Consider the following 17,296-nt stretch of genomic DNA (forward strand, 5'->3'; position numbering starts at 1 on the left):
GGTTAAGGTAAGTACCTTTTTGAAATGTCTCATTGTATCTACCCACTGCAGCTTCAAGAGTACATTATGGACCAATGATGATATTCATATCCCAGTAAAAACACCTTGAGAATATGGGTATTTGAGATTCAGTACTCTTAAAATAATGTGATGTAGCCAAGTCTACTTTATCTCTTGAGTCAGAGTTGGGTTTGTTGTTATTCTATTTTGCTGATAGAAATTGTTCATTCTTTTGATGCTTGAAACAATATTCCTAGCTCATTTGTTCTGGATGGCTTGTTGCTCAATAAAAAATGGTTTAAATAAAAAATATCAGTCTTCCGTGTAAAAGGAAATATTGCATTTTCTCAGAGCAATCCTTACTCACTTTCCTGTAACTGTAGATTAAGAAACTGTAGCTAGTTTCTGAATCTTGGAATATTTATTTTTTATAAAGGATTTAGATTAGAATACCACCCCACAAGCAGCATTATTCCTGGGGCCCAGGAGCATTGGGCTACACAAAGCAACGGCCCAATGCTCCTGGGCTACAGAAATGATCCCCCCCTGTCCCCAATCCCCCTAGTGGCTACCTTAAAAATCATTGGTGGTCCAGGGGAGGGGGGGCTTCCGGTGGAGTCCATAGTGGTGCATGGAAATCAACTAGGAGCAAAGCCCAATCACTCTTGGCCACTCTGGCACCCATGTCAAAATGGCATCCCTATTGGCAGTCTCACATGATTACTGCTAGGCATCATATTTCCAATAAAGAAAAATTTCCTTATATGGAACTATGACTCCTAGCCATAGTCCTGTGAGATTGCCACTAGGGGCGCCATTTTAATGTCAGCGCTAAACTGGCCAAGAATAATTGGGCATTGCTCCTGGCCAACCCCCCTGCACCCTAACAGACTCCCCTGGACCCCATTTAATAACCACCGGAGGATCCCTCAGACCACTAATGATTTTTAAGGTAGTCACTAGAGGGGTTGGAGAGCTGAGAGGAACGCACTGCTGCATCCCAGGAGCATCAGGCCCAAGAAAAGAGCTGTGGTCATTTTACTGTGGTTTTGGGGCTCTAATGCAACTTGCATTAGGAGATTTGCATAGTAATAAAATGCAAAACATGCATTTGCATATTTTGCATCTCATTACTTAGTAACATGTGGTGGCTTAAATATTGTCTCACTATTTTGGTCACAGTAAGGACTATTTACTGCAATTTAAAGCCTTATTGGTACTTGATGGAATTTTCCCTTAAAGGCCTTACCACCACTGACCAGCATGTCCTCTCTGGTCCAACAAGAAGCTTCACTGGTACAATACCAAACACCAACCGAATGTTCTAGAGAGAGCCCCACATGACCAGATGAGAGAACATCTGACCCATTTGGGCAACACATGTCATTGTCTCTTCCAGATGCCAACACTTCACCATGTCCAGCTACAATATGGGCTGAGACCCCAAACACTATGCCTGGAGAAGTCAGGGGCATAGAAGCTCAAGACAGAGAAACCTCCACCTCTGGTTTTGGTGACTGAGAAGACCATTAGGAGGTGCAATGGATTTAGCACCCCCCACAGTTGTGATGCTGGAGATAAATAAACTAGGCACCACAGTTGAGAAATCAGCTCAAGACACCTCAGTTCTTTTGAGTAGATGTTTTGTCTCAATTGTTGGATAAAGTAAAGCAAGAATGTTGGAACAAGTTTCACGTACTCGGAAGCAAAAAATGTGAAAAGAGACTATTCCAACAACTAATAGATCAGAAGTTTATCCACTAATAAACTGAGCAATTGGAGAATTTTAATAAAAGAGTAAACTTAAGAGTATTGAATGTCTCTAAACCTGCTGGTATAACCCCGGTAGATTTGTTCAAAAAAATTTTTCTGGAAAACCTAAAAATTCCCTCTAAAACCATTCTTCCTCTTAATAAAGTTAATTATACTCATATTGTTCGGAGTGCATTTTGTGGTGTGCTGCAGGGCTCTCCACTATCTACTTTCTTGTTTAAGGTGTATTTAAGAGCTCTAGGAAACATTTTTCCATTCCTCAGGTTCATGTGTTCTCTTATGCAGATGATATCTTTCTTCTTTGCTTAGTGAAATATTCTTTTGATAATACCATAATCGCATGTAAAGAAGAATACTAAAGATCCATGTATGTGGACACAGAGAAATTTCCTTAAACTCAATAAATTGAAGACTAAGGTGCTTTGATTTGGCAATTTTAACTCAATAGGTAAAACTCAATATGTAAAACTAAGAAACTTCTGTGATAAATCTATAATCTACTAATCAAATCACAGTTACTATTTCTGATATGATTCCAATAATGGTCTGAAATTTGGCAGCTAAAATTTAATGCTAAGAAATGCAAGGTCATGCATTTGGGCTGCAATAACCCAAGGGAACAGTACAGTTTAAGGAGTGAAGAATTTATGTGCACAACAGAAGAGCAGGACTTGGGTGTGATTGTACGTACTGATCTTAAGGTGGCCAAACAGGTTAAAAGGTGACAGTGAAAGCTAGAAGGATGCTTAGGGAGAGGTATGGCCAGTAGGAAAAAGGAGGTATTGATGCCCCGGTATAAGACTTTGGTGAGACCTCATTTAGAATATTGTGTATAATTCTGGAGGCTGCACCTTCAAAAAAATATAAAAAGTATGGAGTCGGTCCAGAGGAAGGCTACTAAAATGGTATGTGGTCTTCGTTATAAGGCGAATGGGGACAGAGTTAAAGATATCAATCTGTATACTTTGGAGGAAAGGTGGGAGAGGGGAGATATGATAAAGACGTTTAAATACCTACGTAATATAAATGCGTATGAATCGAGTCTCTTTCATTTGAAAGGAAACTGCAATGAGAGGGAATAGGATGAAATTAAGAGGTGATAGGCTCCAGAATAATCTAAGGAAATGCTTTTTTTTTACAGAAAGAGTGGTAGATGCATGGAACAGTCTCCCCGGAAGAGGTGGTGGAGACAGAGACTGTGTCTGAATTCAAAAGGGCCTGGGATAGGCACGTGAAATCTCTCAGATGGGCAGACTAGATGGGCCATTTGGCCTTTATCTGCTATCAAGTTTCTTTGTTTCTAATACTAAAATTATAAAGTGCTCAGACCCAGAACCACAAGTGCTAAATGTGTTATACAACAACGCAAGGGTTGCCATCAGGACCATCATGGCACTGACACATCCCACCGCCAACAAACTTTGTTTCAACCACTTTTAATATTATTGACAAAAATGTACTTATCTCAATATGTTGAAAACTGTGGCGGTATTTCAAAGGCAATCCCATGCAGCAAGCAACTAAGAACTCCCAAAGCTGCAACCTTCAAGCCAGCCCCCCTCAACTCAAATTTCGCTATCCATACACTTCTCCAGGAGGGGACGCTTTAACGGCTTCCTTTCACAAACAATCTAACAGACTAGGGTCTGACTGATTGTGTACTCCCTACATATAGGAAATTAAAAACCTATCTTTTTCTTTTTAATTTTTATGAATATTTGTTTTAAGTGTCCTATTGTTATTCTGGTTACTCTTATGGAGATTTGATACCTTTTCACTTTTGACTAACAATCTATACAGGAGTAAAGAAAAAAAATCTTAGCAATGAAGGAAGAGAAAGAATTTAAGGGTATCATTTCTCTTGACATATACTTGTAAATGTGTGGTGAGATATTTAGGCTTAAAATATGTTGTCTTTGCTCTTAGATCATTTTTGGACCTTAAAAAGATATCTAGCAGGGCTTCATTAACAGCAAATTAGCTGGCAAGAAAATTGATGGTGGGGTTTAAGTCTGGTTAAGCCTTTTCTTATATCATATTCCTGCAGGCTAATGCCTGCTCTCCCCTAAGTATGATGGTCTGATGTGTATTTTTTTCTTTTATTGTGATGGTTATTATATTGTACAATTTTTAGGTGATGTAACTCTATGTTTCAAGTTAACACTAATTCTAGTAATATTATTTTCAAAATATAAATAGAATGATGTGCATGTTATGTGGAAAGGTCTTCCTACTACTTCAGTTATGATAGCTGCTATACCCAATCGTAGTCTCTGTGAATCCTGTTTGGAAAATACAGTCTGGAAATTAAGGAGGTAAATACTTTTTTTAAGGGTGCGCTTTATCACTTGACTAAGACAACTGATAAGAGTCAGACGTGGTGTGCAAAACCTCAAGATTATCATGCAGATATACGAGTGAACATGTATTGATGTTTAGGGCCACTGTCTGGTTGACCTCAAAAGGAGCACTACTGATCACTTTTTAAGCCATTCATTGAATGTGTACTAGCTACAACCTGACTGAAATCAGTTTAGCCATGACCACAACCAACTCTGAATTATCAGATTTGCATGTGCTAATGGTTGACTATCTCACCCCACAGACTGTGAACAGTTAGATATGGGTCTGGAAGGTGAACCCAGTTGGATTCCCAACAGCAGGCAACCTGGAAGGGTGCCGGTAATGTTTTGGTGAAGTAGAAGATCTGGAATTTCTTAGATCGGATACACAAACTTGCTGTAGTGCTCAATGACAAAGGTCTGGTGGGGCAATATTACTCAGCATAAGAGTGGATAAAAATCAATGATTTTTCAAAAATAAAAAGAAATTGAATTTTTTTTAATGCTCTTTCTGAGGAAAAATGGATCTAAAGATGGTTTTCTATTTAAGATGTTATAGTCCAAAAGTTATTCATCATAAAATAAGGATTAGTTTTTAATTATGTAGCATGAGACAGTATATTCAAGCAATGTTTAAATTTTTTGGTAAATGAATTCCATTAATCCATTCATGTCGTCATAGACAATTTTTCTATCTAGAAGATATTATCATAGATCCTTGGTTTTACATTTCTCAAAACAATGAATTTGTGTCTGCAGAGATAACAAGCTGCATCTTCACAGCAAAAATGTTATAAAATATACAGAGTTGAGAAAAAGATCTTAGCCCCATTGTACCTTTGCAAATCGATCTACACAGAATCTACTCCTTATCTCTTCAGTGCTAAGTTTATTTATCTGCACAAGGAGCCAAGTGTGAGGAGAGTGGGGCAAGCAGTAAAAATAAAAGTGAACCCTTTTGAGCAGAATACTCCACAAGTCTTGAGATTTGAGTTTTATCATATTATTCTCTCCTTGGTGGAGAAAACCTGTAATGGCAGCAGGCCATAAAAGAGACTCAATTTGGGAATGTTTTAATGAAGTTCCTCTACCTATGGATAAGGCAGGCGTGAGTGCAAAATGCAAACACTGCAACAAAGAAATTCAAGGTCTGATGGTCCTTATGAAACAACATCATGAAAAGTTCTTTCAGGAAGATGACAAAAGAAACAAGTTAGAAGGGAAGGGGTAAAACGCAGACCTCACGGACCTTGCGGATCTTAAAAATCTGAGGTCCATGCATTGACAAGTCTACCTTTTAGCGTATTCCACCGCTTTCCCTGCACGCTCAGCTCAGGCCCCTGGCTCTGCCTTCCCTAATGGCTAAGGAGAGAGGAGGCGCACCGTGGCTTTTGCTAATTAGCCCGATTGTCCCTTCCTCCAGATCTCTCCCTCCGTGTTGATTCCGAGAGCCCCCACGATGACACTGGATGGCAAATAGCTGGGTTTGGGGGGGGGTTACAAAATGTGTGCAAAGGTCTGCAGTGCATCTGACCTCACGGACCTCACAGATCTGAACTGCATATCCTTAAAAATCTGAGGTCCGTGCCACTTTTAGTCTCTGGCTCTGACAGACCTCTATGACATTTTAGCACTGATGGATCCTAATGCTTTTCCCTCCCTATGCTGAGACTAAAAGTGGCACAGACCTCAGGGCAAAAGTTTTGCCGCTAGTCTCAACATAGGAAGGGAAAATCATTAGGATCCGTTAGAGCTAAATTGTCATAGAGGTCTGTCAGAGCCAGAAACTACAAGTGGCACGGACCTCAGATTTTTAAGAACGTGTAGTTTTAGATCTGCGAGGTCCGTAAGGTCCATGAGGTCCGTGTTTGACCCCTTCCCAAGTTTGAATAAGCAGGATCTTCAGGTTGCTAAATGTTTTGATTTTATCATATTTCTTAAAGACTGCCCTGAGAATTTGTCATATTTAAGCAAAAATATATTTGTTATTTTACTGCATGTTACCATCATTTTGATACAGCAGAGAAGATATTGAAGGAAAACTGCTAGATAAAGTGTATAACAGAGAAATGGAGCAATGTGCAACAGATCTATAGGGTAAAATTATTAACCTAAGTCTTAATGGGTGGAGTAATAGCCACAATGATCCCATTATATGTGTTTGTATAACAAAAGAAGGGAATATCTTTCTCACAGAAACAATCGATTCCTCAGGAAATGCACATACAGCAGAATACTTACAGAAAGTAGCAACAAAAGCTATAATAAAATGTGAACAAAAATTCAAATATCTAGGAGTAGGAAGTGACGTCACCGCCTGGGATGGCAGCATAACTCAGGAGCTCCGCCGAGGCTGCTGAATAAAATATAAAATCATTCTCCATTCAAGGAGTGACAGTGTTCCCGAGGTGCCCAATTGGTGCATAATAATGGCCATGTGGAAAAAAATGGAAAAATTCTGTTTTACAACAGAGGTCGGAGAGAAATTGAAGCAGATGAATGGGCCTTCCCTGACGGATCAAGGGAAGCAAATGGCGCACCACTCTTCTGAGTCTGAAGATGACAGCCAGGCAAGTCAGTCAGGGGAGGGGGCACCATTACCTCCACATTGGTGGCACATCCCTGGTTTCAGAATTTAAAGACAGAGATGGTGGGAGTATGCCAAGATGTACAATCAGCATTGGCAGAAATCAAAGCCGAGGTGCAGGAGTTGGGGACCCGAGTGGCAGCCTCAGAGGACCACATGTCGAAGATGGCACGGAAGTCGCAGAGACTAAACTTTCAGTGACTAATTATGACAGTATGATCAAGGAGTTACAAGCACAGGTGGAAGATCTAGAAAATAGATCCAGAAGTTGCAATATCCACTTCAAGGGAATACCAGAAACGGAAGCCTACCGAAATAGTGTGCCGGTGGTGAGAGAAATTTGTGGAGCTTTTCTGCGGATAGAGGATGAAGCAGAGCATGGTCAGATACATATCCAAAGAGCCCACCTTAGCCTAGGATCCCCTAAAGGCACGAATGTGACAGATATCATTGCTTGCTTTGGGGACTTTGGGACCAAGGAATGAGTGCTGGCAATGGCATGTGACTCAGTCAATTGGTGAAGGAAGGATCTTAAAGTGGGCATTTTTCAAGACCTGGCCTGGGCCACACTCCAAGAGAGACAAGCTTTTAGAGACATCACTCAGCTTTCTCTAAACTAAGGGACACAAATACTGATGGTTATTCCCTTTTGGTCTATGGATTACAATTAATGGCAAATCGAGAAAGACCCATACATGAAGGAGGCATAGAAGGTACTTTGAGAGTTGGGGTGTCGTAACATCCTGGCACAGGAAGGCAGGAGCTTCGACCCCAGAAGATCCCCGGCCAGACAAGGCATGGCAAACGGTGCAGCACCAAGGGAAATCTGCCTCTAAGACATCTACTTGAACCACAGATTTGACATTTTCAGCAACACCTGAATAAGTGAGCGGTTACCGCATGAACAAGAGTGAATAGGGCTTATGAGTGACTTAAGTGAGAGAATGAATGGAGAATGAGAAAGAATGGGTCTAGGGAGCATACTGGGTGGGATTTCATTTCCTTAAGGAATGTCTGGTTATGGCAGAAAAGGACCAGCTTGCACTATAGGGAACAGAGGAAAGTATTTCAGGATTTAATAAAACTTCTAAATCTTTTTGATTGCTGGAGAGCTTCACATGGCACCCAAAGAAATTACACCTTTTCACATGCAGCTCAAACCTACACTAGGCTTGATAGTATAAGGACCCACCACAATTTAGGGGGGGGGATCTTGACCAAGTGGAAATTGAAGCTATACAGATCTCAGATCATACCTCTGTTTGGGTGTCCTGGAAGGGGTTTAGTAAATTGCAGAGGAGAAAGTTCTGGAGACTTAATGAGTCCTTGTTAGGAGACCCCAAGGTATGTGGGAAGATATGTGCCACTATATCCCAATACCTGGTGGAGAATGATACAGGAGATGTGAGTGAAGGGACCTTACGGGATGCCTTAAAAGTTGTGGTACAGGGAATATTAATAAAATGGGGGGCGAGGAAGAAAAGAATCTGGGATGCCAAGGTCTTGCACTTAAAGAGTTGATACAACTGGAACTGCAACACAAAGCCAGCCTGGATCCAGGGATGGCAGTGCAATTGCAGCGTATTAGAACAGAACTACAGAAGTATCAGCTGGAGGAAACTGTTTTCCTGCAAGCACAGAATTTGTTTGAATTTGGGAATAAATCTGGCTCAATGTTGGCAAGATATCTTAGGAAAAGGAGATCTTTAACTATGATACAGGAAATGAGAGGCTGGGGATGGGGGAGAGAGTTGTCTATCACAATGACCCAGAGATTCAGGCCAGTTTCTTTGTTGTTGTTTTTTTAAGTATTATACCCAGCTATACCAGTGTAGCCCTGCCTCCAAGATGGATGATACAGAGGCTGTTTGGGGGCGGTTGACTCTTCCTCAGCTATCTCTATAGGACCAGCTGCATCTGGGTGAACCAATCTCAGTGTCCAAAATACAAGGGGGGTCATATAAAGTCTCTTAAACCAGGAAAATCCCCAGGGTTGGATGGGTATACAAGTCAGTTCTATAAAAAGTTCCAGGACATATGGAGTGAATAATTGGCACGGGTAGTTAATGGGGTCAGGGAGAGGGTGCATTCCCAGGGTCTATGGGAGAAGCTAGGATCACGGTATTACTCAAACCGGGGAAAGATCCTACAGGATGTGGAGCTTATAGACCCATATACATATTAAATGCCAATGTTAAAATCATAGCAAAAGTCCTGGCACTGAGGATGGCTAGGGTTCTACTGAAGCTCATCCATGTTGACCATTCTGGGTTTATTCTTAGGAGACTCATTTACCCATTTAACATTATTTATAAATACTTATATATAGAACTAGAGTCCCCTTCCTAATTATAATGACTAAAATAAATGTTCTGTGAAATGTTCTGTTCTCACAGTATTTCAAACCACAATCTTCTTCTTTGTATCTCCTTGAATTCAAATATCTTGTTTGCTGTGAAATGTTGTAATTGAATGTTGGCTATCTTGTTTCCAGAATCCACTGGTGACAAAAAGGGTATGTCAATGTTTCAGTTAACTTGTAATTGTCCAGCTCAACACAAGACTGTGTTTCACCATCTAGACATCATCAGGAGCTGAAATCAAAGGAGACTCAATGCTCTCAAATACCTATAAATATACATTACAATTAATCATCATTTTCAAAACCCTCTACATAGTTAAACAGTGACCAATGTTTTATCAAAAGTTTTACCGTAATACATCTTACTGAAAATGAACAGAATACAAATCACCATCCCAATTCAAGTTAATCTGTCTGTGTTTTGTGTGTCAAAGTCATTTTAAGTTGTTTCACAGTACATGTGGTAGTAATGGTGACTAAGGAGATCAGAGGAGGAGAGGCAGGGAGGAGAAGGAGTCAGGGGTCTGAGCATGTCTAACACCAGCCCTGCTCACATAGGAAAGCAGTGATGTCAAATGGACCCAGATCAAGGTGTGGTACATGCCAAGAGGCAGCATCATAGTCAAATCTGGCCTGGATCTGACTGACTCTTGTTTGACCTAAGAGTAGAAGGGGCCAACTTCAACAGTTAAATGGACACTAAATGGCAATACTTTACTTATAGTTTATCTTTAACATTAACTATATATAACATTTCCTAGCAATGTACCAAGTCTAAGATCTTTATAACACACAAAAGGAACTTACAGCAGTACAGAAAAAACCACAGCCAGGACAGCACTGGTGTTTTACCATTCTCCCTCTATGATCTTCACACAGAACTAGAAGTGGCACTTTATTGGATGGACGCATCAGTTCATATTTAATCACCTTGTTTGTACATCTACTCAACTGAAAAAAGAGAAGAATCAGTTAAAAGGGCATATAAATAACAGGGATAAAGGGTTTAGGTAGCAGCAGATAATAATGATATGGACACTGGACTTAAGAAATGAAGGGGCAAGCAGAAAAGAGAGAAGTCAGAGGACAACAATAATGTCACATTTTTCAATCCATTTTCATCGTATGGATGGTAACCTTCATGGACAAAGGATAAAAACCTTGTATCAGACCAATGGTGCATCCACCACAACATCCAGTCTCCAAAACAAGCTAATACTATTGTAAAGTCCAAGCAGATACTATTGTAAAGTCCAATTACTGTTGCTCATTCCAAGACAAAAGGGATGACTATTCCCAGGTCAGCCTAAGTACTAATGAATCTGTCCCTCCAGAAACTTGTACAACCTAAATCTACACCTCAGATATACTACTAACCTGGATTATCATTGCCAGCAATGAATTCTACAGCTTATATAATGGGTTGACTGAAATAATATTTTCTTCAGTTTACTCTAGACCCAGTACAATCTGAAAGGATAAATAACTATTTATCTACTGCACACCAATCATGATTTTATAAACCTCTCCCATGTCTTCTCAGAAGGTTCGTAACTAAATTCTGAAATTAGTTTATAGCTCATGAATCAATTACACTGCTCTTTTATGCTTGTATGCCCAATGAATGATTGATCACTTTCTGCTAAAAAGAGTTCTAGGACACTGGCCCAAACCTATCCTGATGTACTTCCTAGCTAGTTGAGTTCTCTGGGTATCCACAATGACTAGACATGAAAAATTTGCATTCTATGGAAGCAGTGTATAGCCATCCAAATTTTCTATGTGCCCAAGCAAATTTGCATGGGGAGACAGTAAATAATAGAAATAATTTCCCCAATTCTTGCCCCATGCCACCTTATCCTATAAAGTAAGTGCCTAAATGTGTATGCCATTTGCATGCTCAGATTATAGAATACTAACATTTATGTGCATGAATATTACAGTGCTAACTGGATGCTAAGTGGTATTCTATAATCATAACGTACAATTGCAAGAGAGCATGAGCAACTCCCACAATTATGCACATTAGAGAATAGTGTCATTTGTGCACCAAAGTGTGGACAATGTGTAAATGGGCATGCCTATATTGCTGATGTGTAAACATTATCTTACTTTAGCATTCTATAATGGAATCTGGGTGCTCAGATCCTGTTATAAAATCTGTGCTTTGTGCCCAGCATTTTGGTACCTGCTCACGTTGCCCCCCACCACCCCCAATCCGGCATCCACCGCCAAGCACCTAAACAGCATTCCTTACCCTGATCTGGCACCAGCACCAATGCACAGGACATGCTGGTGCCTGAAGATCCTCCCTCTTGGCTGGGCATTGAAGATCCTTCCTCTTGGCTGGGCTGGGCCTTGAGCATCTGCGCATGCTCAAGGCCTTCTAGTTTCGCTCTCTCCGAGATTCTCAGAGATCTCAGAGAATCTCGGAGAGAGCGAAACCAGAAGGCCTTGAGCATGCGCAGATGCTCAAGGCCCAGCCCAGCCCTGCCAAGAGGGAGGATCTTCAATGCCTAGCCAAGCCCAGCCTACAGGGAGGATCTTCGGGCACTGGCACCAGCCTGTGCATTGGTGCTGGTGCCGGTGCCAAATTGGGGTAAAGGATGCTGTTTGAGTGCTCAGCGGGGGATGCCGATCGCAGGGGGGTGGGGCCACATGAGCGGGGGGGGGATACCGGATCACTGGGGGAGGGGCTTCGCTGGGGGGGGGGGCGATGCCGGCTCTCAGGGGGGAGTATGGAGCAGCACCAGTGGCCTTGTGGGGGGGGGGAACAAATCAAGCGAGTTTCCATTCTTTCCTATGGGTAAACTCACTTTGATATACGAGCACTTTGATTTACGAGCATATTTCTGGAACAAATTATGCTCGTAAACCAAGGTTCCACTGTACTTTGAAAAATTGTCCGTATGTTCTCCAGCCAAAACCCTTTTGTGTTCATACCTCCTTATTGGCACTCTCTGTTGCCATACAGCGATCATTCTCTCCCTCAGTAATATCCTGACTCTTGGGCGTTTCCATTCGACAACTGCAGAGAGGCACTTCTTGAAGACCATCTACTTCCATTGCTTCAAAGCCATTGGAAAGACCTAAAATATTAAAATAGACTTTTTTTTTCATTAGCCCACTGAAAATCTTTTCACGCAGTCTCACTATGAAATGAATGATGCACATGAATAGTTGGGCACAAATGGGGGAAAATAGATGCAAAATGTCCAGTTTATAGCTCAACATTCAACATACAATAATATGGAATAAGATGTCTACAGCCAAAGAAAACCCACATTCAACATACAACATGATGGAATAGGATGTCTGAAGCTAAATAAAAATACTATTCAGCCTAGACCAGACATGGGCAACTCCGGTCCTCGAGGTCCAGAATCTAATCGGGTTTTCAGGATTTCCCCAATGAATATGCATGAGATTTATTTGCATGAATTGTTTTCAATGCATATTCATTGGGGAAATCCTGAAAACCCAATTGGATTCTAACCCTCAAGGACTAGAGTTGCCCATGTGTGACCTAGACCCTACATTAGAAAGAAATGCTACATAAAATATATAAACATGTTAAAAAAACATTCAAATTAGCTAAACATAAAATGAATCTAAACATGCATGATGTTTCATTCACCTGTGGTAAACCAAACTCTGTACAGTCAATTTCATAATTCTATGTACTCATTATCACCTGTACAGACCAGGGGTAGGCAATCCCGGTCCTCGAGAGCCACAGGCAGGTCATGTTTTCAGGATATACACATTGAATATGTTTGAGATGGATTTGCATGCACTGCCTCCTTGAGATGCAAATCTTTCTCATGCATATTTATTGTAGTTATCCTGAAAACCTGACCTGCCTATGGCTCTCGAGGACTAGAATTGCCTACCCCTGGTATAGACTATTTTGCCTTCCAACCGTGGTGGTTTACTTCTGAATACTACAGCAACATTTTAATTTAGCTTGTCATGAATACTCAAGTGTTTAATGTTTTCTTTCCTCTATGGAAAATGTTATACAAACTACATTTGTTGTTTTCATCATATTCTGTCATAACTACCAGCAGGGGGCATTGTGAAAAAACAAACGAACCCCAAAACAGGATCATGCCAAACAAAGAAACATAATGGTACATGGCTCAATGTAGACAAATATGATTTAATGCAGGGGTCTCAAAGTCCCTCCTTGAGGACTGCAATCCAGTCAGGTTTTCAGGATTTCCCCAATGAATATGCATGAGATCTATGTGCATGCACTGCTTTCAATGCATAGTCATTCAAGAAATCCTGAAAATCCGACTGGATTGCGGCCCTCAAGGAGGGACTTTGAGATCCCTGATTTAATGGGACAGAGTCAGCATGGGTTCAGCCAAGGGAGGTATTGCCTCACCAACTTGCTTGACTTCTTAGCTGTGAATAAACATATGAATAAAGATGAGCCGGTTGATATAGTGTATCTAGATTTTCAGAAAGCTCAGAAAGCTTTTAACAAAGTTGCTCATAAGAGGCTCATTAGAAAATTAAAAAGTCCATGGGATAGGTAGCAAAGTTCAGTTGTGGATCAGGAATTGGCAATCAGACAGGAAACAGGCTAGAGTTCTCAGTGGAGTGTCACAGTGATTTGTACTGGGACAGGTGCTATTTAACTTATTTATAAATGATCTAGAAAATGGAAAGACAAGTGAGGTGATTAAATTTAAAGATGACATTAAAATGTTCAAAGTTGTTAAAACGCATGCATACTGTGAAACATTACAGGCAGACCTCAGGAAATTGGAAGATTGGGCAGATGAAATTTAATGTGGAAAAATGTAAAGTGATGCACATTGGAAAGAATAACCCAAATCATAGATACCAGATGCTAAAGTACACCTTGGGAGTTGGCACCCATGAAAAAGATCCGGGTGTCATTGTAGATCAGTGTATCGCAAGCTGTGTGCCTCCTGAGATTTTAAGTGTGCCGTGGAATACAGGGCAGGAAGAAAGGCGCCGGCATCAGCATACTTGCAACTTCCTGCTTTCTGCTGCCGATACGCTACCGAGACTCCTACTTTCCTCTTTTCTGATTTTAAGTGAGCTGCGGCATACAGGGCAGGAAGAGAGGTGCCGACGTCAGCTAACTTGCAACTTGCTGCCGATACGCTGCTTCCCTCTTCTTCTCTCCCTATCCCCGGATTAGCAGCGGCAGCTCAGTGTGATTTTAACTTAGCCACACAGCTGCTGCTAGCATTAGTTTAGACTCGGTTTCATCAGGCAGCCATGGGGCTTTTGCTAGGCCAGCACACTTCGATGATGCAAGGTGGGCTGGCCTAGCAAAAGCCCCAAGGCTTCTTGATGAAACCGTGGCTAAACTAATTCTAGTGGCAGCTGTGTGGCTAAGTTAAAAGCAAGCAGTGAGCTGCCGCTAGGCGGGGGGGGGAGGGAAGGGAGAAGGTGTACTGCTGGATAGGGGGGAGGAGGGAAGGGATAAGGGGTACTGCTGGACAGGGGGGGAGGAGGGAAGGGAGAAGGGGTTCTGCTGGGCAGGGGGGAGAGAAGGGAAGGGAGAAGGGGTGCTGCTGGGCAGGTGGAGGAGGGAAGTGGTACTGCTGGACAGGGGGGGGAGGTAAAAGGAAGGAAGAAGAGGTGCTGCTGGACCTGGCAGAAAAGGAGGGAAAGGAAAGGTGCTACACACTGGAGGAGAGAGTGAAATGGTGCATGGGGAGAGAGCATGTTGGGTTGAGGGGTGGGAAGAAGGGATGCCACTCGAGGGAAGAGGCAAGGACAGAGAGAGAAAGCATGCAGGAGGCAGAAAGTGTACTCATAGAGAGTGTGAGATGGATGGGGAGGATAGAAAGGAGGGAAGGAGAAATGTTACACTCTGAGGAAGGGGGAGAGAGCAGAGAGTGAAAAGTTGGACTCATGGAGGGTGAGAGAGAGATGTTGGTTGGGGGAAGGAAGGAGGGCCAGAGGAGAAGCATGCAGGAGGAAGAGAGAAAAAAATGTTGGACTGGTGGAAAGGTGGGAGAAATGTTGGACTGGGAGGGAAGCCAGAAAGGAGGAAGGGAGATGGACTGCAGGGGGCAGAAAGGAGGAAGGGAAAGAGAAATGTTACACTGTGGGGGGGGAGAGAAGATGACTAAAGGAAGTTTCAAGTTTTATTTTAATTTGATGAGTCGCTTAATTTGATTTTTACTAAGCGAATCACAACATAGAGAAGAAAAAAAAACCCATTTATTTTAATATAATGCTTAAAAATTTTTAAAACAAAAGTTAAGACTAGGGAATGAAAGGGAAGGAAGGGAGTCTGGTAGCGCTATAGAAATAATAATAATAATAGTAGTAGCAGTAGTGTAAGAAGAAGAGAGAGATGCCAGATTATGGGAAGGAGAGGAGAGAGATGCCAGACTGGGAAGGGGGGAAAGGAAGGAGAGATATGTCGGACCACTAGGGGAAGGAGAGAGATGTCAGACCATGGAAATAGGGAGGGAAGGGAAGACATGGAAAAGTAGATTTTGAAAGCAGAAAAATTGAATGTTAAGTTAATTCCAAAGATGGATGCAAGGCAGAAAGTGAAGACAGAGAGAAAAAGAGTCAATGGATAAGAAGGCATTGGAAACAGTTAAAAAGCACAGAAAAATAAAGTTACCAGACAACAAAGGTAGGGAAAATGATTTTATTTTCAATTGAAATGTATCAGTTTTGAGAATTTATATCTGCTGTGTATATTGTATGCATATGAGAAATGAATGGAAAAAATTGCATTACAATTAGTAAAGGGGGCGGGATCTGGGGAAGAGCTTGGGTGGGTCTAGGGTGGAGCTTGGGAGGTCTGTGGTTGGGGGTACTCAGTTGATATTTGTTAGACTTCCCTGCTAGCACCCTTACTGGCATTTCAGGGCCTCTGCGCATGCGTGGATGTCAGCATGATGATGTCACGCTTGCACGTGATATCATCACGGTGACTTCCACGCACTTCTGGGTGGCTCGAGACATGGCCACTACCTTTAAGTGTGCCCTGGCTCGTATAAAATTTGAGAGACACTGTTGTAGATAGTACACTGAAACCTTACGCCCAATGTGCGGTGGTAACCAAAACAGCAAACAAGATGCTAGGAATTATTAGAAAATGGATGGTACACAAGACTAAGAATGTTATAATGCCTCTGCATCGCTCTATGGTATTGCATTCAATTCTGGTCACTTTATCTTAAAAAAAGATATAGCAGAATTAGAAAAGGTTGAAAGAACAGCGTCTAAGATGATAAAGGGAATACAACTCCTCTCATATGAGGAAAGACTAAATATAAGAATTGCTGCTGCTAGGTCAGACCAGTGGTCCATCATGTCCAGCAGTCCGCTCACGCGGTGGCCTTCTGCTCAAAGACCAGCGCCCTGAGACTAGCCCTACCTGCATACGTTCTGGTTCAGCAGGAATTGGCTAACTTTGTCTTGAATCCCTGGACAGACTCTGGAGGAGCGTTCCAGTTTTCTACCACTCTCTGGGTGAAGAAGAACTTCCTTACGTTCGTACGGAATCTATCCCCTTTCAATTTTAGAGAGTGCCCTCTCGTTCTCCCTACCTTGGACAGAGTGAACAACCTGTCCTTTTCCACCAAGTCTATTCCCTTCAGTACCTTGAATGTTTCAATCATGTCCCCTCTCAATCTCCTCTGTTCAAGGGAGAAGAGGCCGAGTTTCTCTAATCTTTCGTTGTACGGCAACTCCTCCAGGCTAGGGATCTTCAGCTTGGAAAATAGATGGCTGTGGGGAGATATGATTGAAGTCTACAAAATTCTGAGTGGTATAGAATGGGTTCAAGTAGAATGATTTTTTACTCCATTAAACATTACAAAGATTAGGGAACACTTGAAGTTAAAGGAAAATAATTTTACAATCAATATAGAGAAATATTTAAGCTCTGGAACTTGTTGCCAAAGGATGTGATAACAGTGGTTAACATAGCTGATTTTTAAAAAGGTTTGGACAAGTTCCTGGAGGAAAGGTATATAGTCTGCTATTGAGTCAGACATGGGGGAAGTCACTGCTTGCCCAGAAATCGGCAGCATGAAATGTTGCTACTATTTGGGTTTTTGCCAGGTACTTGTGACCTGGATAGGCCATCATGAAGACAGGATACTGAGCTAGACCATTGTCTGAACCAGTAAGGCTATTCTTATATTTATGTTTTAATTACAGGGACATCATTAGCACTGAAAAACAAATAGCAGAGAAAAATCAAGACCAGTG

General features: G+C 41.7%; 1 protein-coding gene across 11 annotated transcripts in view; it reads right to left on the reverse strand.

Annotated features, from left to right (window-relative positions):
• EHMT1 (euchromatic histone lysine methyltransferase 1) overlaps positions 1–17,296 on the reverse strand; it is a 642,972-nt gene that overhangs the window by 277,399 nt on the left and 348,277 nt on the right. For all 11 annotated transcript variants that reach the window (XM_033961438.1, XM_033961434.1, XM_033961436.1 and 8 more), the window contains 2 exons: positions 12,008–12,153; positions 9,872–10,015 (listed from right to left, as the gene is read on the reverse strand). In XM_033961438.1, coding sequence (XP_033817329.1) covers positions 9,872–10,015; positions 12,008–12,153 — 290 coding nt within the window. The remainder of the gene's footprint in view (positions 1–9,871; positions 10,016–12,007; positions 12,154–17,296) is intronic.

The sequence above is a fragment of the Geotrypetes seraphini genome, chromosome 10 (assembly GCF_902459505.1).
Source record: "Geotrypetes seraphini chromosome 10, aGeoSer1.1, whole genome shotgun sequence".
NCBI lineage: Eukaryota > Metazoa > Chordata > Amphibia > Gymnophiona > Dermophiidae > Geotrypetes > Geotrypetes seraphini.